The sequence below is a fragment of the Panulirus ornatus genome, chromosome 31, assembly GCF_036320965.1.
Source record: "Panulirus ornatus isolate Po-2019 chromosome 31, ASM3632096v1, whole genome shotgun sequence".
In the NCBI taxonomy this organism is placed as follows: domain Eukaryota; kingdom Metazoa; phylum Arthropoda; class Malacostraca; order Decapoda; family Palinuridae; genus Panulirus; species Panulirus ornatus.
Genome location: NC_092254.1, coordinates 17,361,294 through 17,378,502, shown reverse-complemented (window position 1 = coordinate 17,378,502; position 17,209 = coordinate 17,361,294). Strand labels below are relative to the sequence as shown.

General features: G+C 43.3%; 1 protein-coding gene across 4 annotated transcripts in view; it reads right to left on the bottom strand.

Moving 5' to 3' along the window:
* LOC139758846 (BMP-binding endothelial regulator protein-like) overlaps positions 1-17,209 on the bottom strand; it is a 254,066-nt gene that overhangs the window by 4,668 nt on the left and 232,189 nt on the right. For 3 of the 4 annotated variants that reach the window (XM_071680701.1, XM_071680702.1, XM_071680703.1), the window contains one exon: positions 9,230-9,388. The exons of the other annotated variant lie outside the window; for it this stretch is intronic. In XM_071680701.1, the coding sequence (XP_071536802.1) occupies positions 9,230-9,388 (159 nt within the window). The remainder of the gene's footprint in view (positions 1-9,229; positions 9,389-17,209) is intronic. 4 annotated transcript variants of the gene reach the window in all.

Below are 17,209 nucleotides of genomic sequence, written 5' to 3'. Positions count from 1 at the left end.
GGATCACGGGTCATGACCAACCATCACCAGAACACTGGTCATGACCAACCATCACCAGAACACGGGTCATGACCAACCATCACCAGAACACGGGTCATGACCAACCATCACCAGAACACTGGTCATGACCAACCATCACCATAACCCTGGTCATGACCAACCATCACCATAACCCTGGTCATGACCAACCATCACCAGTACACTGGTCATGACCAACCATCACCAGTACACTGGTCATGACCAACCATCACCAGAACACGGGTCATGACCAACCATCACCAGAACACTGGTCATGACCAACCATCATCATGTTGTTAACATTCCACCACATGTTTGTGTTACAGATCCGGCAGGTCACGAGTGGACCCCCGTCCGTAAGTAACTGTTCTCTGAAACCCTAAATGGAACCCCACTGGAAACCCACCCGCTCGTATGTTATGCATCAAGTGACGCTGGACATCTTCTCCATCAACAACTAACGTAAAGCAACGCGCTCATCTACCATCCCAACAATCCTCATCCCAGTCATCAATATCTAACAACCCACCTATCGTCTCACAACCCAGTCATCAATATCTAACAACCCGTCAATCGTCTCACAACCCAGTCATGAATATCTAACAACCCACCTATCGTCTCACAACCCAGTCATCAATATCTAACAACCCTCCTATCGTCTCACAACCCAGTCATCAATATATCTAACAACCCTCCTATCGTCTCACAACCCAGTCATCAATACCTAACTACCCTCCTATCGTCTCCCTCCTATCGCCTCAAAACCCAGTCATCAATATCTAACAACCCACCTATCGTCTCACAACCCAGTCATCAATATATCTAACGCCCTCCTATCGTCTCACAACCCAGTCATTGATATCTAACAACCCACACATCGTCTCACAATCCAGTCATCAGTATCTAACAACCAACCTATCGACTCACAACCCAGTCATCAATACCTAACTACCCTCCTATCGTCTCCCTCCTATCGCCTCACAACCCAGTCATCAATATCTAACAACCCACCTATCGTCTCACAACCCAGTCATCATTACCTAACTACCCTCCTATCGTCTCACAACCCTGTCATCAATATCTAACAACCCTTCTATCGTCTCACAACCCAGTGATGAATATCTAACAACCCACCTATCGTCTCATAACCCTGTTATCAATATCTAACAACCCACCTATCGTCTCACAACCCACTCATCAATATCTAACAACCCACTTATCGTCTCACAACCCTGTCATCAATATCTAACAACCCACCTATCGTCTCACAACCCACTCATCATTATCTAACAACCCACCTATCGTCTCACAACCCTGTCATCAATATCTAACAACCCTTCTATCGTCTCACAACCCAGTCATGAATATCTAACAACCCACCTATCGTCTCATAACTCAGTCATTAATATCTAACTACCCTCCTATCGTATCACAACCCACTCATCAATATCTAACAACCCACCTATCGTCTCACAACCCACTCATCAATATCTAACAACCCACTTATCGTCTCACAACCCAGTCATCAATATCTAACTACCCTCCTATCGTCTCACAACCCAGTCATCAATATCTAACAACCCTCCTATTTTCTCACAGCCCAGTCATCAATGTCTAACAACCCACCTATCGTCTCACAACCCAGTCATCAATACCTAACTACCCTCCTATCGTCTCCCTCATATCGTCTCACAACCCTGTCAGCAATATCTAACAACCCGTCTATCGTCTCACAACCCAGTCATGAATATCTAACAACCCTCCTATCGTCTCACAACCCAGTCATCAATACCTACCCTCCTATTGTCTCACAACCCAGTCATCAATATGTAACAACCCTCCTATTGTCTCACAACCCAGTCATCAGTATCTAACAACCCACCTATCGTCTCACAACCCAGTCATCAATACCTAACTACCCTCCTATCGTCTCCTTCATATCGTCTCACAACCCTGTCATCAATATCTAACAACCCGTCTATCGTCTCACAACCCAGTCATGAATATCTAACAACCCTCCTATTGTCTCACAACCCAGTCATCAGTATCTAACAACCCACCTATCGTCTCACAACCCAGTCATCAATACCTAACTACCCTCCTATCGTCTCCCTCCTATCGTCTCACAACCCAGTCATCAATATCTAACAACCCTCCTATCGTCTCACAACCCAGTCATCAATACCTAACTACCTTCCTAGCGTCTCACAATCAAGTCATCAATATCTAACAACCCTCCTATCTCCTCAACCCAGTCATCAAAATCTTACAACCCACCTATCGTCTCACAACCCAGCCATCAATATATTTAAGAACCCTCCTATCGTCTCACAACCCAGTCATCAATATCTAACAACCCTCCTATCTTCTCAACCCAGTCATCAATATCTAACAACCCTCCTATCGTCTCACAACCCAGTCATCAATATATCTAACAACCCTCCTATCGTCTCACAAGCCAGTCATCAATATCTAACAACCCACCTATCGTCTCACAACCCAGTCATCAATATCTAACAACCCTCCCATTGTCTCACAACCCAGTCATCAATATCTAACAACCTTCCTATCGTCTCAACCCAGTCATCAATATCTAACAACCCACCTATCGTCTTACAACCCAGTCATCAGTATATCTAACAACCCTCCTATCGTCTCACAACCCAGTCATCAATATCTAACAACCCACCTATCATCTCACAACCCAGTCATCAATACCTAACTACTCTCCTATCGTCTCACAAGCCAGTCATCAATATATCTAACAACCCTCCTATCGTCTCACAACCCAGTCATCAATATCTAACAACCAACCTATCGTCTCACAACCCAGTCATCAATATCTAACTACCCTCCTATCGCCTCATAACCCAGTCATCAATATATCTAACAACCCTCCTATCGTCTCACAACCCAGTCATCAATATCTAACAACCAACCTATCGTCTCACAACCCAGTCATCAATATCTAACTACCCTCCTATCGCCTCATAACCCAGTCATCAATATATCTAACAACCCTCCTATCGCCTCACAACCCAGTCATCAATATATCTAACAACCCTCCTATCGCCTCACAACCCAGTCATCAATATATCTAACAACCCTCCTATCGTCTCACAACCCAGTCATCAGTATCTAACAACCTTCCTATCGTCTCACAACCAAAACACTGGCCGGCTCTACAACCCAGGAGGTGTACTGTACAACTCCAACAACCACCAGGCGGCCGCTAGCAGCCGCCACATACGTCTCGCTCACCAACAGTACAAACATCGACATTTTCTTCGCATGATATAGATGTAAGACGCAACACAACCTCGTAATTCGTTCGAGAAAATGTCTATGAAATGTATGTTGTTGTAGATATAAGAGCAAAACTGAGGCTTTTATGATACACTACGTACATAAATATGAGGTTATCATCAGGCTGTCACATTATCAGAACGTAAGTAAAGTGATTAATGAAATATCAATAACTTCCTAGTTTACAAAAACGTCATGAATGATAATCAAGATTAACCTCGATGATACAATTATTGGCAGGTGTGTACGATGATACAAGTATTGGCAGGTGTGTACGATGATACAAGTATTGGCAGGTGTGTACGATGATACAAGTGTTGGTAAGTGTGTACGATGATACAAGTGTTGGCAGGTGTGTACATGGATACAAGTGTTGGTAAGTGTGTACGATGATACAAGTGTTGGCAGGTGTGTACGATGATACAAGTGTTGGCATGTGTGTACGATGATACAAGTATTGGCAGGTGTGTGCGATGATACAAGTGTTGGCAGGTGTGTACGATGATACAAGTGTTGGTAAGTGTGTACGATGATACAAGTGTTGGCAGGTGTGTACATGGATACAAGTGTTGGTAAGTGTGTACGATGATACAAGTGTTGGCAGGTGTGTACGATGATACAAGTGTTGGCATGTGTGTACGATGATACAAGTATTGGCAGGTGTGTGCGATGATACAAGTGTTGGCAGGTGTGTACGATGATACAAGTGTTGGCAGGTGTGTACGATGATACAAGTGTCGGCAGTTGTGTACGATGATACAAGTGTTGGCAGGTGTGTGCGAAGATACAAGTGTTGGCAGGTGTGTACGATGATACAAGTGTTGGCAGGTGTGTACGATGATACGAGTGTTGGCAGGTGTGTACAATGATACAAGTGTCGGCAGGTGTGTACGACGATACAAGTGTTGGCAGGTGTGTGCGAAGATACAAGTGTTGGCAGGTGTGTACGATGATACGAGTGTTCGCAGGTGTGTACGATGATACAAGTGTTGGCAGGTGTGTGCGAAGATACAAGTGTTGGCAGTTGTGTACGATGATACAAGTGTTGGCAGGTGTGTACGATGATACGAGTGTTGGCAGGTGTGTGCGAAGATACAAGTGTTGGCAGGTGTGTACGATGATACAAGTGTTGGCAGGTGTGTGCGAAGATACAAGTGTTGGCAGGTGTGTGCGAAGATACAAGTGTTGGCAGGTGTGTACGATGATACAAGTGTTGGCAGGTGTGTGAGATGATACAAGTGTTGGCAGGTGTGCACGATGATACAAGTGTTGGCAGGTGTGTACGATGATACGAGTGTTGGCAGGTGTGTGCGAAGATACAAGAGTTGGCAGTTGTGTACGATGATACAAGTGTTGGCAGGTGTGTACGATGATACGAGTGTTGGCAGGTGTGTGCGAAGATACAAGTGTTGGCAGGTGTGTACGATGATACAAGTGTTGGCAGGTGTGTGCGAAGATACAAGTGTTGGCAGGTGTGTGCGAAGATACAAGTGTTGGCAGGTGTGTACGATGATACAAGTGTTGGCAGGTGTGTGAGATGATATAAGTGTTGGCAGGTGTGCACGATGATACGGGTGTTGGCAGGTGTGTACGATGATACGAGTGTTGGCAGGTGTGCACAATAATACAAATGTTGGCAGGTGTGTACGATGATGCAAGTGTTGGCAGGTGTGTGCGATGATACAAGTCTTGACAGATGTGTGCGAAGATACAAGTGCTGGCAGGTGTGTACGATGATACAAGTGTTGGCAGGTGTGTGCGATGATACAAGTGTTGGCAGGTGTGTACGATAATTTGCGTTGCCAGGAAAGCTATACGGACTGAGAGTGGACCAATGTGGCCTTTGTTGTCTGTTTTACTAGCGCTACATCGCTGAAGACGGAGGTAGCGATGCTGTTTTCTGTAGGGCACGGTAGCGCCAAGAATGGATGAAGGCGAGCTAGTATAAATATGTACACGTACACATATGTATATATGTTGAAATGTATATTTATATGTATGTATATGTTCGTGTATGGACATTTATGTATGTGTACATATATTTGTATATGAGGGGATAGGCCATTCTTTGTCAGTTCCCTGGTGCTTCCTCGCTGACGCGGAAAAAAGCGATTAAGTATAATCACCATATATATATATATATATATATATATATATATATATATATATATATATATATATATATATATATATATATATATATATAATGAATGAGTGTGTTAGTGGTTTTGATGCACAAGACCGGGTTATAGTGATGGGTGATTTGAATGCAAAGGTGAGTAATGTGGCAGTTCAGGGAATAATTGGTATACATGGGGTGTTCAGTGTTGTAAATGAAAATGGTGAAGAGCTTGTAGATTTATGTGCTGAAAAAGGACTGATGATTGGGAATACCTGGTTTAAAAAGCGAGATATACATAAGTATACGTATGTAAGCAGGAGAGATGGCCAGAGAGCGTTATTGGATTACGTGTTCATTGACAGGCGCGCGAAAGAGAGACTTTTGGATGTTAATGTGCTGAGAGGTGCAACTGGAGGGATATCTGATCATTATCTTGTGGAGGCGAAGGTGAAGATTTGTATGGGTTTTCAGACAAGAAGAGAGAATGTTGGGGTGAAGAGGGTGGTGAGAGTAAGTGAGCTTGGGAAGGAGACTTGTGTGAGGAAGTACCAGGAGAGACTGAGTACAGAATGGAAAAAGGTGAGAACAAAGGAGGTAAGGGGAGTGGGGGAGGAATGGGATGTATTTAGGGAAGCAGTGATGGCTTGGGCAAAAGATACTTGTGGCATGAGAAGCGTGGGAGGAGGGTTGATTAGAAAGTGTAGTGAGTGGTGGGATGAAGAAGTAAGATTATTAGTGAAAGAGAAGAGAGAGGCATTTGGACGGTTTTTGCAGGGAAAAAATGCAAATGAGTGGGAGATGTATAAAAGAAAGAGACAGGAGGTCAAGAGAAAGGTGCAAGAGGTGAAAAAGAGGGCAAATGAGAGTTGGGGTGAGAGAGGATCATTAAATTTTCGGGAGAATAAAAAGATGTTCTGGAAGGAGGTAAATAAAGTGCGTAAGACAAGGGAACAAATGGGAACTTCAGTGAAGGGGGCTAATGAGGAGGTGATAACAAGTAGTGTTGATGTGAGAAGGAGATGGATTGAGTATTTTGAAGGTTTGTTGAATGTGTTTGATGATAGAGTGGCAGATATAAGGTGCTTTGGTCGAGGTGGTGTGCAAAGTGAGAGGGTTAGGGAAAATGATTTGGTAAACAGAGAAGAGGTAGTAAAAGCTTTGCGGAAGATGAAAGCCGGCAAGGCAGTATGTTTGGATGGTATTGCAGTGAAATTTATTAAAAAAGGGGGTGACTGTATTGTTGACTGGTTGGTAAGGTTATTTAATGTATGTATGATTCATGGTGAGGTGCCTGAGGATTGGCGGAATGCATGCATAGTGCCATTGTACAAAGGCAAAGGGGATAAGAGTGAGTGCTCAAGTTACAGAGGCATAAGTTTGTTGAGTATTCCTGGTAAATTATATGGGAGGGTATTGATTGAGAGGGTGAAGGCATGTACAGAGCATCAGATTGGGGAAGAGCAGTGTGGTTTCAGAAGTGGTAGAGGATGTGTGGATCAGGTGTTTGCTTTGAAGAATGTATGTGAGAAATACTTAGAAAAGCAAACGGATTTGTATGTAGCATTTATGGATCTGGAGAAGGCAAATGATAGAGTTGATAGAGATGCTCTGTGGAAGGTACTAAGAACATATGGTGTGGGAGGCAAGTTGTTAGAAGCAGTGAAAAGTTTTTATCGAGGCTGTAAGGTATGTGTACGTGTAGGAAGAGAGGAAAGTGATTGGTTCTCAGTGAATGTAGGTTTGCGGCAGGGGTGAGTGATGTCTCTATGGTTGTTTAATTTGTTTATGGATGGGGTTGCTAGGGAGGTGAATGCAAGAGTTTTGGAAAGAGAGGCAAGTATGCAGTCTGTTGTGAGTGACAGAGCTTGGGAAGTGAGTCAGTTGTTGTTCGCTGATGATACAGCGCTGGTGGGTGATTCATGTGAGAAACTGCAGAATCTGATGACTGAGTTTGGTAAAGTGTGTGAAAGAAGAAAGTTGAGAGTAAATGTGAATAATAGCAAGGTTATTAGGTTCAGTAAGGTTGAGGGTCAAGTCAATTGGCAGGTAAGTTTGAATGGAGAAAAACTGGTGGAAGCGAAGTGTTTTAGATATCTGGGAGTGGATCTGGCAGCGGATGGACCATGGAAGCGGAAGTGAATCATAGGGTTGGGGAGGGGGCGAAAATTCTGGGAGCCTTGAAGAATGTGTGTAAGTCGAGAACATTATCTCGGAAAGCAAAAATGGGTATGTTTGAAGGAATAGTGGTTACAACAATGTTGTATGGTTGCGAGGCGTGGGCTATGGATAGAGTTGTGCGGAGGAGGGTGGATGTGCTGGATATGAGATGTTTGAAGACAATATGTGGTGTGAGGTGGTTTGATCGAGTAAGTAATAATAGGGTAAGAGTATTGTGTGGTAACAAATTTAGTGTGGTTGAGTGAGCAGAAGAGGGTGTTTTGAAATGGTTTGGGCACATGGAGAGAATGAGTGACGAAAGATTGACAAAGAGGATATGTGTCAGAGGTAGAGGGAACGTGGAGAAGTGGGAGACCAAATTGGAGGTGGAAAGATGGAGTGAAAAAGATTTTGAGTGATCGGGGCCTGAACATGCAGGAGGGTGAAAGGCGTGCAAGGAACAGAGTGAATTGGAACGATGTGGTATACCGGGGTCGACGTGCTGTCAATGGATTGAACCAGGGCGTGTGAAGCGTCTGGGGTAAACCTTGGAAAGTTCTGTGGGGCCTGGATGTGGAAAGGGAGCTGTGGTTTCGGTGCATTATTACATGACAGCTAGAGACTGAGTGTGAACTAATGAGGCCTTTGTTGTCTTCCTAGCGCTCCCTTGCACACATGAGTGGGGAGGGGGTTGTTATTTCATGTGTGTCGAGGTGACGATGGAAATGAATAAAGGCAGACAGTATGAATTATGTACATGTGTATATATGTCTATGTCTGTGTGTGTATATATATGTATACGTTGTGTTGTATAGCTATGTATATTTATGTGTGTGGACGTGTATGTATATACATGTGTATGTGGGTGGGTCGGGCCATTTTTTCCTCTGTTTCCTTGCGCTACCTAGCAAACGCGGGAGACAGCGACAAAGCAAAATATATATATATGTATATATATATATATATATATATATATATATATATATATATATATATATATATATATATATATATGTATGAGCGTGTATGTGTATATGCTTGTATATGAGTGCATTGGTCTTTCTTCGTCTCTTTCCTGGCGTTACGTCGCTGACGTGGTAAACGGTGATCTAATATGATAAACAATACAGATAATTCTTTTAATCATTTCTACCGTTCCTGACCGTCGTTGTGTATTTCATCAGCTCATCCTGGGCCACAACTACTCTAGCTTGTCTCTTGCTGAGTTGCTTGTTATGCTGCTATGTTCATCTGTTTCCGTTTATCTAAAAGAAAATAATTTCACCTAGAAATCTGTTACGCTGCCTCTTCTCATTCTTCTATATTTCTCTCCCCTGTCGCTAAGCTCCCCTACTTCGTGACCCTTTGTTTACTTGATCATCTGCTATCTGGTTATAGTCCTAGTCATTTCATAATGCGTTTGTTGTTGTTGTCGTACACTGGTCAATTGCCTGATACTGAACATCGAGATCGGTCTTAGTGTTGCCACAGATCAGGTTAGGTTAAGTAAGGAAGTTTAATTACGGAAATGATTGATATTATCATGAAGGTAACGTTAATATCACTAGTGTAGGACCATCACCATACTTGAGGTGTGGACTGGGGCGTACGAGAGGAAGTTCTTACATCCGGGTCCGGCATCCTTGATGGGGAAGAATTTACCATGATGACACAACAGCTGCTGGCAGCCATGGATGAAGGTCTGTCCCTCGTGGTGCACCTTACCATCATCATCCTGACACATGGCTCCTGCTTCCTCACTGACCACCTCGCCAAGGTAACAATCTGTTGACATGATAAATGTACGTCTCTGAAACTTGTATAACTGGGGTCAGTTCTCAACTTTATTTATGTGATTATCAAGCTTATGATATATAGGTCATATTATGTAGGTGATATTATGTAGGTCATATTATATAGGTCATATTATGTAGATCATATAATAGTTTGTTAGCATTTATTCTGACTCTTGAAAGCTGGTAACTCTAGTTAATAAAACTGAGGCATCACGACAGTTTACTGTGGGGAATGTTATGACAAATGTGACCTATTTACCAGCTGAATTCCTTTGGACAGAAACATACAAGACCCCTACTGAAGATGAGGTATTTTTCTTAAAGAAGCAGAAAGCATAACTACTTCCCCGACCAACCATCTACAAGCAAGTGCTAATCGTATTCCACTGACCAACTGGAAATATCAGTATACATTATCATCAACAGCATCCTGGAGGGAACACCTTGCTACCGTGTCCTCCTCTGGCTTCCTCCTCAGTCACCATGATCATCTGATGTAGATAATGTCTCCTCCCAGAGGTGTGCGTAATAACAAGTCATAACAAGTAGTGATGAAGTGAGGAGATGGAGTGAGTATTCTAAAGGTTTGTTGAATGTGTTTGATAATAGAGTAGCAGAGATAGGGTGTTTTGGTCAAGGTGGTGTGCAAAGTGAGAGGGTCAGGGAGAATGATTTGGTAAACAGAGAAGAGGTAGTGAAAGCTTTGCGGAAGATGGAAACCGGCAAGGCGGCGGGTTTGGATGGTATTACTGGGGAATTTATTTAAAAAAACACGGGGTGACAGTGTTGTTGATTGGTTGGTAAGGATATTCAATGTACGTATGGATCATGGTGAAGTGCTAGAGGATTGGCGGAATACATGCATAGTGCCATTGTACAAAGGCAAAGGGGATAAAGATGAGTGTTCAGATTACAGAGGCATAAGTTTGTTGAGTATTCCTGGGAAATTATATGAGAGAGTATTGATTGAGAGGGTAAAGTCCTGTACAGAACATCATATTGGGGAGGAGCAGTGTGGTTTCAGAAGTGGTAGAGGATGTGTAGATCAGATGTTTGGATTGGAGAATTTATGTGAGAAATACTTAGAAAAACAGATGGATTTCTATGTTGCATTTATGGTTATGGATAGGCCATATGATAGGGTGGATAGAGATGACTTGTAGAAGGTATACGGTGTGGAAGATAAGTTGCTAGAATCAGTAAAAAATTTTCACCAAGGATGTTGGGTATGTGTACGAGTAGAAAGAGAGGAACGTGATTGGTTCCCAGTGAATGTCGGTTTGCGGCAAGAGTGCGTGATGTATCCATGGTTATTTAATGTCTTTATGGATGGGGTAGTTAGGGAGGTGAATACAAGAGTTTTGGAGAGAGGGGCAAGTATGAAGTCTGTTGTGGATGAGAGAGCTTGGGAAGTGAGTCAGATGTTGTTCGCTGATGATACAGCGCTGGTGGCTGATTCATGTGAGAAACTGCAGAAGCTGGTGACTGAGTTTGGTAAAGTGTGTGAAAGAAGAAAGTTAAGAGTAAATGTGAATAAGAGCAAGGTTATTAGGTACAGTAGGGTTGAGGTTCAAGTCAATTGGGAGGTAAGTTTGAATGGAGAAAAACTGGAGGAAGTAAAGTGTTTTAGATATCTGGGAGTGGATTTGGCAGCGGATGGAACCATGGAAGCGGAAGTACATCATAGGGTGGGGGAGGGGGCGAAAATCCTGGGAGCCTTGAAGAATGTGTGGAAGTCGAGAACATTATCTCGGAAAGCAAAAATGGGTATGTTTGAAGGAATAGTGGTTCCAACAATGTTGTATGGTTGCGAGGCGTGGGCTATGGATAGAGTTGTGCGCAGGAGGGTGGATGTGCTGGAAATGAGATATCTGAGGACAATGTGTGGTGTGAGGTGGTTTGATCGAGTAAGTAACGTAAGGGTAAGAGAGATGTGTGGAAATACAAAGAGCGTGGTTGAGAGCCGAAGAAGAGGGTGTTTTGAAATGGTTTGGGCACATGGAGAGAATGAGTGAGGAAAGATTGACCAAGAGGATATATGTGTCGGAGGTGGAGGGAACGAGGAGAAGTGGGAGACCAAATTGGAGGTGGAAAGAAGGAGTGAAAAAGATTTTGTGTGATCGGGGCCTGAACATGCAGGAGGGTGAAAGGAGGGCAAGGAATAGAGTGAATTGGATCGATGTGGTATACCGGGGTTGACGTGCTGTCAGTGGATTGAATCAGGGCATGTGAAGCGTCTGGGGTAAACCATGGAAAGCTGTGAAGGTATGTATATTTGCGTGTGTGGAAGTGTATGTTGATACATGTGTATGGGGGTGGGTTGGGCCATTTCTTTCGTCTGTTTCTTTGCGCTACCTCGCAAACGCGGGAGACAGCGACAAAGCAAATATATATATATATATATGTAGATTTATGTGCTGAAAAAGGACTGATGATTGGGAATACCTGGTTTAAAAAGCGAGATATACATAAGTATACTTATGTAAGTAGGAGAGATGGCCAGAGAGCGTTATTGGATTACGTGTTAATTGACAGGCGTGCGAAAGAGAGACTTTTGGATGTTAATGTGCTGAGAGGTGCAACTGGAGGGATGTCTGATCATTATCTTGTGGAGGCTAAGGTGAAGATTTGTATGGGTTTTCAGAAAAGAGGAGTGAATGTTGGGGTGAAGAAGGTGGTGAGAGTAAGTGAGCTTGGGAAGGAGACCTGTGTGGGGAAGTACCAGGAGAGACTGTGTACAGAATGGAAAAAGGTGAGAACAATGGAAGTAAGGGGAGTCGGGGAGGAATGGGATGTATTTAGGGAATCAGTGATGGATTGCGCAAAAGATGCTTGTGGCATGAGAAGAGTGGGAGGTGGGCTGTTTAGAAAGGGTAGTGTGTGGTGGGATGAAGAAGTAAGAGTATTAGTGAAAGAGAAGATAGAGGCATTTGGACGATTTTTGCAGGGAAAAAATGCAATTGAGTGGGAGAAGTATAAAAGAAAGAGACAGGAGGTCAAGAGAAAGGTGCAAGAGGTGAAAAAAAGGGCAAATGAGAGTTGGGGTGAGAGACTATCAGTAAATTTTAGGGAGAATAAAAAGATGTTCTGGAAGGAGGTAAATAGGGTGCGTAAGACAAGGGAGCAAATGGGAACTTCAGTGAAGGGCGTAAATGGGGAGGTGATAACAAGTAGCGGTGATGTGAGAAGGAGATGGAATGAGTATTTTGAAGGTTTGTTGAATGTGTCTGATGACAGAGTGGCAGATATAGGGTGTTTTGGTCGAGGTGGTGTGCAAAGTGAGAGGGTTAGGGAAAATGATTTGGTAAACAGAGAAGAGGTAGTAAAAGCTTTGCGGAAGATGAAAGCCGGCAAGGCAGCAGGTTTGGATGGTATTGCAGTGGAATTTATTAAGAAAGGGGGTGACTGTATTGTTGACTGGTTGGTAAGGTTATTTAATGTATGTATGACTCATGGTGAGGTGCCTGAGGATTGGCGGAATGCATGCATAGTGCCATTGTACAAAGGCAAAGGGGATAAGAGTGAGTGCTCAAATTACAGAGGTATAAGTTTGTTGAGTATTCCTGGTAAATTATATGGGAGGGTATTGATTGAGAGGGTGAAGGCATGTACAGAGCATCAGATTGGGGAAGAGCAGTGCGGTTTCAGAAGTGGTAGAGGATGTGTGGATCAGGTGTTTGCTTTGAAGAATGTATGTGAGAAATACTTAGAAAAGCAAATGGATTTGTATGTAGCATTTATGGATCTGGAGAAGGCATATGATAGAGTTGATAGAGATGCTCTGTGGAAGGTATTAAGAATATATGGTGTGGGAGGCAAGTTGTTAGAAGCAGTGAAAAGTTTTTATCGAGGATGTAAGGCATGTGTACGTGTAGGAAGAGAGGAAAGTGATTGGTTCTCAGTGAATGTAGGTTTGCGGCAGGGGTGTGTGATGTCTCCATGGTTGTTTAATTTGTTTATGGATGGGGTTGTAAAGGAGGTAAATGCAAGAGTCCTGGAAAGAGGGGCAAGTATGAAGTCTGTTGGGGATGAGAGAGCTTGGGAAGTGAGTCAATTGTTGTTCGCTGATGATACAGCGCTGGTGGCTGATTCATGTGAGAAACTGCAGAAGCTGGTGACTGAGTTTGGTAAAGTGTGTGGAAGAAGAAAGTTGAGAGTAAATGTGAATAAGAGCAAGGTTATTAGGTACAGTAGGGGTGAGGGTCAAGTCAATTGGGAGGTGAGTTTGAATGGAGAAAAACTGGAGGAAGTGAAGTGCTTTAGATATCTGGGAGTGGATCTGTCAGCGGATGGAACCATGGAAGCGGAAGTGGATCATAGGGTGGGGGAGGGGGCGAAAATTTTGGGAGCCTTGAAAAATGTGTGGAAGTCGAGAACATTATCTCGGAAAGCAAAAATGGGTATGTTTGAGGGAATAGTGGTTCCAACAATGCTGTATGGTTGCGAGGCGTGGGCTATGGATAGAGATGTGCGCAGGAGGATGGATGTGCTGGAAATGAGATGTTTGAGGACAATGTGTGGTGTGAGGTGGTTTGATCGAGTAAGTAACGTAAGGGTAAGAGAGATGTGTGGAAATAAAAAGAGCGTGGTTGAGAGAGCAGAAGAGGGTGTTTTGAAATGGTTTGGGCACATGGAGAGAATGAGTGAGGAAAGATTGACCAAGAGGATATATGTGTCGGAGGTGGAGGGAACGAGGAGAAGAGGGAGACCAAATTGGAGGTGGAAAGATGGAGTGAAAAAGATTTTGTGTGATCGGGGCCTGAACATGCAGGAGGGTGAAAGGAGGGCAAGAAATAGAGTGAATTGGAGTCATGTGGTATACAGGGGTTGACGTGCTGTCAGTGGATTGAAGCAAGGCATGTGAAGCGTCTGGGGTAAACCATGGAAAGCTGTGTAGGTATGTATATTTGCGTGTGTGGACGTGTGTATGTACATGTGTATGGGGGGGGGGGTTGGGCCATTTCTTTCGTCTGTTTCCTTGCGCTACCTCGCAAACGCGGGAGACAGCGACAAAGTATAAAAAAAAAAAAAAAAAGATATATATATATATATATATATATATATATATATATATATATATATATATATATAATTTTTTTTCTCATACTATTCGCCATTTCCCGCATTAGCGAGGTAGCATTAAGAACAGAGGACTGTGCCTTTGATGGAATATCCTCAACTGGCCCCCTTCTCTGTTCCTTCTTTTGGAAAATTAAAAAAAAACGAAAGGGGAGGATTTCAAGCCCTCCGCTCCCTCCCCTTTTAGTCGCCCTCTACGACACGCAGGGAATACGTGGGAAGTATTCTTTCTCCCCTATCCCCAGGGATAATATACATATATATATTATTTCCTTTATCTTTTTTTATTTTCCTTTATCGCTGTCTCCCACGTTAGCGAGGTAGCGCAAGGAAACAGAAGAAAGAATGGCCCAAACCACCCACATACACATGTATATACATAGACATCCACACACGCAAATATACATACCTATACATCTTAATGTACACATATATATACACACACAGACACATACATATATACACATGTACATAATTCATACTGTCTGCCTTTATTTATTCCCATCGCCACCTCGCCACACATAGAATAACAGCCCGTTCCCCCCTCATGTGTGCGAGGTAGCGCTAGGAAAAGACAACAAAGGCCCCATTCTTTCACACTCAGTCTCTAGCTGTCATGTAATAATGCACCGAAACCACAGCTCCCTTTCCACATCCAGGCCCCACAGAACTTTCCATGGTTTACACCCAGACGCTTCACATGCCCTGGTTCAATCCATTGACAGCACGTCAACCCCGGTATACCACATCGATCCAATTCACTCTATTCCTTGCCCTCCTTTCACCCTCCTGCATGTTCAGGCCCCGATCACACAAAATCTTTTTCACTCCATCTTTCCACCTCCAATTTGGTCTCCCACTTCTCCTTGTTCCCTCCACCTCTGACACATATGTCCTCTTGGTCAATCTTTCCTTACTCATTCTCTCCATGTGACCAAACCATTTCAAAACACCCTCTTCTGCTCTCTCAACCAAACTCTTTTTATTTTCACACATCTTTCTTACCCTACTATTACTTACTGGATCAAACCACCTCACACCACGTATTGTCCTCAAACACCTCAAATTCCAGCACATCTACCCTCCTGCGCACAACTCTATCCATAGCCCACGCCTCGCAACCATACAACATTGTTGGAACCACTATTCCTTCAAACATACCCATTTTAGCTTTCGAAGATAATGTACTCGACTTCCAAACATTCTTCAAGGCTCCCAGAATTTTCGCCCCCTCCCGCTCCCTATGATTTACTTCCGCTTCCATGGTTCCATCCGCTGCCAGATCCACTCCCAGATATCTAAAACACTTTACTTCCTCCAGTTTTTCTCCATTCAAACTTACCTCCCAATTGACTTGACCCTCATCCCTACTGTACCTAATAACCTTGCTCTTATTCACATTTACTCTCAGCTCTCTTCTTTCACACACTTTACCAAACTCAGTCACCAGCTTCTGCAGTTTCTCACATGAATCAGCCACCAGCGCTGTATCATCAGCGAACAATAACTGACTCACTTCCCAAGCTCTCTCATCCACAACAGACTGCATACTTGCCCCTGTTTCCAAAACTCTTGCATTCACCTCCCTAACAACCCCATCCATAAACAAATTAAACAACCATGGAGACACCACACACCCCTGCCGCAAACCTACATTCACTGAGAACCAATCACTTTCCTCTCTTCCTACACGTACACATACCTTACAGCCTCAATAAAAACTTTTCACTGCTTCTAACAACTTGCCTCCCACACCATATATTCTTAATACCTTCCACAGAGCATCTCTATTAACTCTATCATGTGCCTTCTCCAGATCCATAAATGCTACGTACAAATCCATTTGCTTTTCTAAGTATTTCTCACATACATTCCTCAAAGCAAACACCTGATCCACACATCCTCTACCACTTCTGGAACCACACTGCTCTGCCCCAATCTGATGCTCTGTAGATGTGTTCACCCTCTCAATCAATACCCTCCCATATAATTTCCCAGGAATACTCAACAAACTTATACCTCTGTAATTTGAGCACTCATTCTTATCCCCTTTGCCTTTGTACAATGGCACTAGGCAAGCATTCCGCCAATCCTCAGGCAGTGGAATTTATTAAAAAAGGGGGTGACTGTATTGTTGACTGGTTGGTAAGGTTATTTAATGTATGTGTGATTCATGGTGAGGTGCCGGAGGATTGGCGGAATGCTTGCATAGTGCCATTGTACAAAGGCAAAGGGGACAAAGGTGAGTGCTCAAATTACAGAGGTATAAGTTTGTTTTTAGTCTTCCTGGGAAATTATATAGGAGGGTATTGATTGAGAGGGTGAAGGCATGTACGGAGCATCAGATTGGGGAAGAGCAGTTTGGTTTCAGAAGTGGTAGAGGATGTGTGGATCAGGTGTTTGTTTTGAAGAATGTATGTGAGAAATACTTAGAAATGCAAATGGATTTGTTGTAGCATTTATGGATCTGGAGAAGGCATGTCATAGAGTTGATAGAGATGCTCTGTGAAAGGTATTGAGAATATATGGTGTGGGAGGCAAGTTGTTAGAAGCAGTGAAAAGTTTTTATCGAGTATGTAAGGCATGTGCACTTGTAGGAAGAGAGGAAAGTGATTGGTTCTCAGTGAATGTAGGTTTGCGGCGGGGGTGTGTGATGTCTCCATGGTTGTTTAATTTGTTTACGGATGGGGTTGTTAGGGAGGTGAATGCAAGAGTTTTGGAAAGAGGGGCA